At 44.5% G+C, this 3,028-nt stretch overlaps 1 protein-coding gene across 1 annotated transcript in view; it reads right to left on the minus strand.

The window, feature by feature from the left end:
- The window catches only part of LOC106807603 (high affinity cAMP-specific and IBMX-insensitive 3',5'-cyclic phosphodiesterase 8A-like), a 37,346-nt gene that overhangs the window by 5,024 nt on the left and 29,294 nt on the right, over positions 1–3,028 (minus strand). The window contains exons 8-10 of the mRNA XM_014809997.1: positions 2,224–2,356; positions 1,725–1,923; positions 274–404 (exon numbers count right to left, since the gene is read on the minus strand). Of these exons, the coding sequence (XP_014665483.1) occupies positions 274–404; positions 1,725–1,923; positions 2,224–2,356 (463 nt within the window). The remainder of the gene's footprint in view (positions 1–273; positions 405–1,724; positions 1,924–2,223; positions 2,357–3,028) is intronic.

The following is a 3,028-nucleotide window of genomic DNA, read 5'->3' on the forward strand; positions in this document are numbered from 1 at the left end:
ACACACACACACAACAACACACACACACACACACACACACACACACACACACACACACACGCACACACATACACATATATATATATATATATATATATATTCTAGGTTCCCGTTACGCGTGAGCTACTTCCGGCTAATCGTAATTAGGTTGTGATAATTGAATTTACGATCATAATGAGAAAGGCACTCGTCAATTAATTCATATATGTGATAGAGCAGCAGGAGGGTACACAAGCGAATCCTACCTGTCTACCTGTGTATCACACTGCCTACCTGTCATTATAACACAACGCGAGAGGAGCCTGTGCGTTTGCCAGGAAGACATTTGTCCTTCCTGGGTGATCAACGTCATGTATTGCTGCTGCTATCACAGAACCAACCTGATCCTGTTTCGTCAGGGTGTCCTGCAAATATGGAACGCACTAACATAGGCACACGCGTCCATATATATATCAGCCACTACGCGCAGAGACGGTGTAAATCGATTTGTCGCTTCCAGAGCCGTATATAAAGATATATATATACGGCTATATATACGGATCTGGTCGTTCCGGGTACGCAGTGCCACCTATATGATATATCGACAACTGCTTTCCTATCCGTTAGTTGTTGCTTTCCGGCAATGTGTATGAATGTTTATGAGCGTCACGAGCCATACCGCGCTCATTCGCGCAATAAAGATTGATTGATGTACGACCTCACTTACTAATAAATGTGTTCGTACAAGGAGAAAAAGGGAGATGCAGACAAAGGGAACCATAGGATGACAATCGGAGAGAGAGGGTAGAGAACGAGATTGGGTAAGAAAGAGAAAGAAAGAGAGTGAGAGAGAAGGAATAGGTGGGAGGGAGGGGAAAAGAAGAAGATGAATTGAGGGAAAGAGGGGGAGGAAGGTAGCGGGATGGGGTATGGTGGAGAGAGGATTGGGCAGTAGGGATGGATTTGTTTCTTCAGTTTTATTTCTCGCCGGATCGCTTATACGCGCCATAACGACCAACCCTCCTCCAACCGCAGCATCTGGGAGTCATATTATTTTTATATACTGCTTTGGATGTTTGTCGCAAGACTAGCCAAGGAACAAGCCCGATGCTACGGCTGCAGCGATGGAGTTGCTACAATAATGTTCTACGATAATTTACGATGATTCTACGATGTTCTAACCAATAACGCACCAATTATGATTTAGCAGTAACATGTGCATATCACATGTTACTTAACATAACATGTCACATGTGCATTCCGTTGAGAATGTACATTCATGCACTTCATTGGAATTGCATTCAGCGTAATGCACAACGGAATGCACATGCCAGCTCTCGTGTGAAACACCATCAGCACTCATTAATTTAATGCCATACCACTATTCAATATCGCTACCCGACTAAGTTATGACTCGAAAGAACTTGAGCCTGGCGCAGACTTGCGACTTTTCCATGCAACTCGACAGCGATTCTAGAATCGCTGTAAAAATTGCTGTGAAATCGCTACGTCTGCGGGAACGTGCAACCGCAAACCGTAGCGATTCTGGTCGCTTGCGACGAGTTGCAAGAAATCAAACTGTTTTGATTTTGGGTCTCCAAAAATCGCTCCCAAATTGCTCTAGAATTGCTTCGAAATCGCATGTGTGCGCACACGCGGCGACACATCGACCGATCGCTTGCGGTTGCAGGTTGCAGCGACGAGCAACCAAAAATCGCAGGTCTGCGCTAGGCTGTTGCCAGTACCTTTAGCCGGTCTCTGCTGAGAAAATACGCTGTAGCTTGTAGCACGTCTGCCGCGTGCGTGGAGTTGTGATAGCTATTCGTGGAATGGTACCCTTGCTCTATGAGTTGTAGCCAAGTCTGTAGCACCCTCTCCGAACAGTGCAGATATTCGCCAACGCCGAGCCTCGAAAATATCTTCAGCCCCAGATAGAGAAGAGGCCTAGAATAATCCGTTGTATACATTAGATTTTTTAAATGAGAAGAGTGTTGCATATCGTAAGTAAGTCTCGCTTGCACGTCTCAGCATTAGCGTGAGCATGTCGGATGCAATGCTGCGAGTTACAGTGTCTACTTAAGTCTCAATCACAATTCGTGTCTCAGTCCACCACCGTGTCAGTGATGGTGCTTTTATGCTACGCTTCCACATTACCTTAGCTTTTTGTGGGGAGCATGCCTCATGTAAAAAAAAATCTAAAAAAATAACAAATAAATACTCATGTATAAAATTGCAGACTCTGACCTTTTATTAGATATTCGCTCCAACTCGAGCACATCTATATCCCAGGTTTGGTCCTTCTCGATAAGGACGCGAATGTCAGGGGACGCCGTCGTCAGTGACATCGGAGGACCGGACGGCGGCAACGGATAGCGTGCTGCATAACAAACGTCATCATTCATGGGGTTCAAATTGATCAACGTCATTATTCATGGGGTTCAAGATGAAATCATGATTCTCAATAAGCCGATAGAGGAGCAACAGGGTGGTGTCTGGAAACTGGGGGCAATGAATTTGCAGCAAGTATCTGAATACACTTACCTGGAGGTAAAGCTTAGTGACAATATCGAAAACTGCTTACAACAGCATGAGGATGATATACGGGAAAAAAACAAGAAAATACAGAGTAGCAATAGCTTCAAAGGCATTCTATAGTTTCAATAGATATTGGGTGGGTAGGGAGCTTTGGAAAGCAGTTGCAGTGCCTGCTCTGACGTATACAAATGAAGCCCTAGTATTTAAAGATAAAACAGGAGGAACGTCCACGCTCCAGGCACTAGACAGGACGCAAAACCAGCTGGGAAGGGAGTTACTAGGGGCACTCTCTTATGTGGGACTGGAGAGTATTAGAGGGGAGATGAGATGGTCAGCTTTTGAAGAGAGAGAGAGACAAAAAGTAAAATTAAATACTGGGGCAGGTTAAAATATATGAATAATGAACGTAAATGTAAACAGATAACGGAAGCAATGGAATTGGGCGAATTCAGATCAGACTTGAGGAGGAGAACTAGGTTCCTCATAACAAAGTTTGACTCGGATAGGAGTCTAG

This window comes from Priapulus caudatus, unplaced genomic scaffold (genome assembly GCF_000485595.1).
Source record: "Priapulus caudatus unplaced genomic scaffold, Priapulus_caudatus-5.0.1 Scaffold225, whole genome shotgun sequence".
NCBI lineage: Eukaryota > Metazoa > Priapulida > Priapulimorpha > Priapulimorphida > Priapulidae > Priapulus > Priapulus caudatus.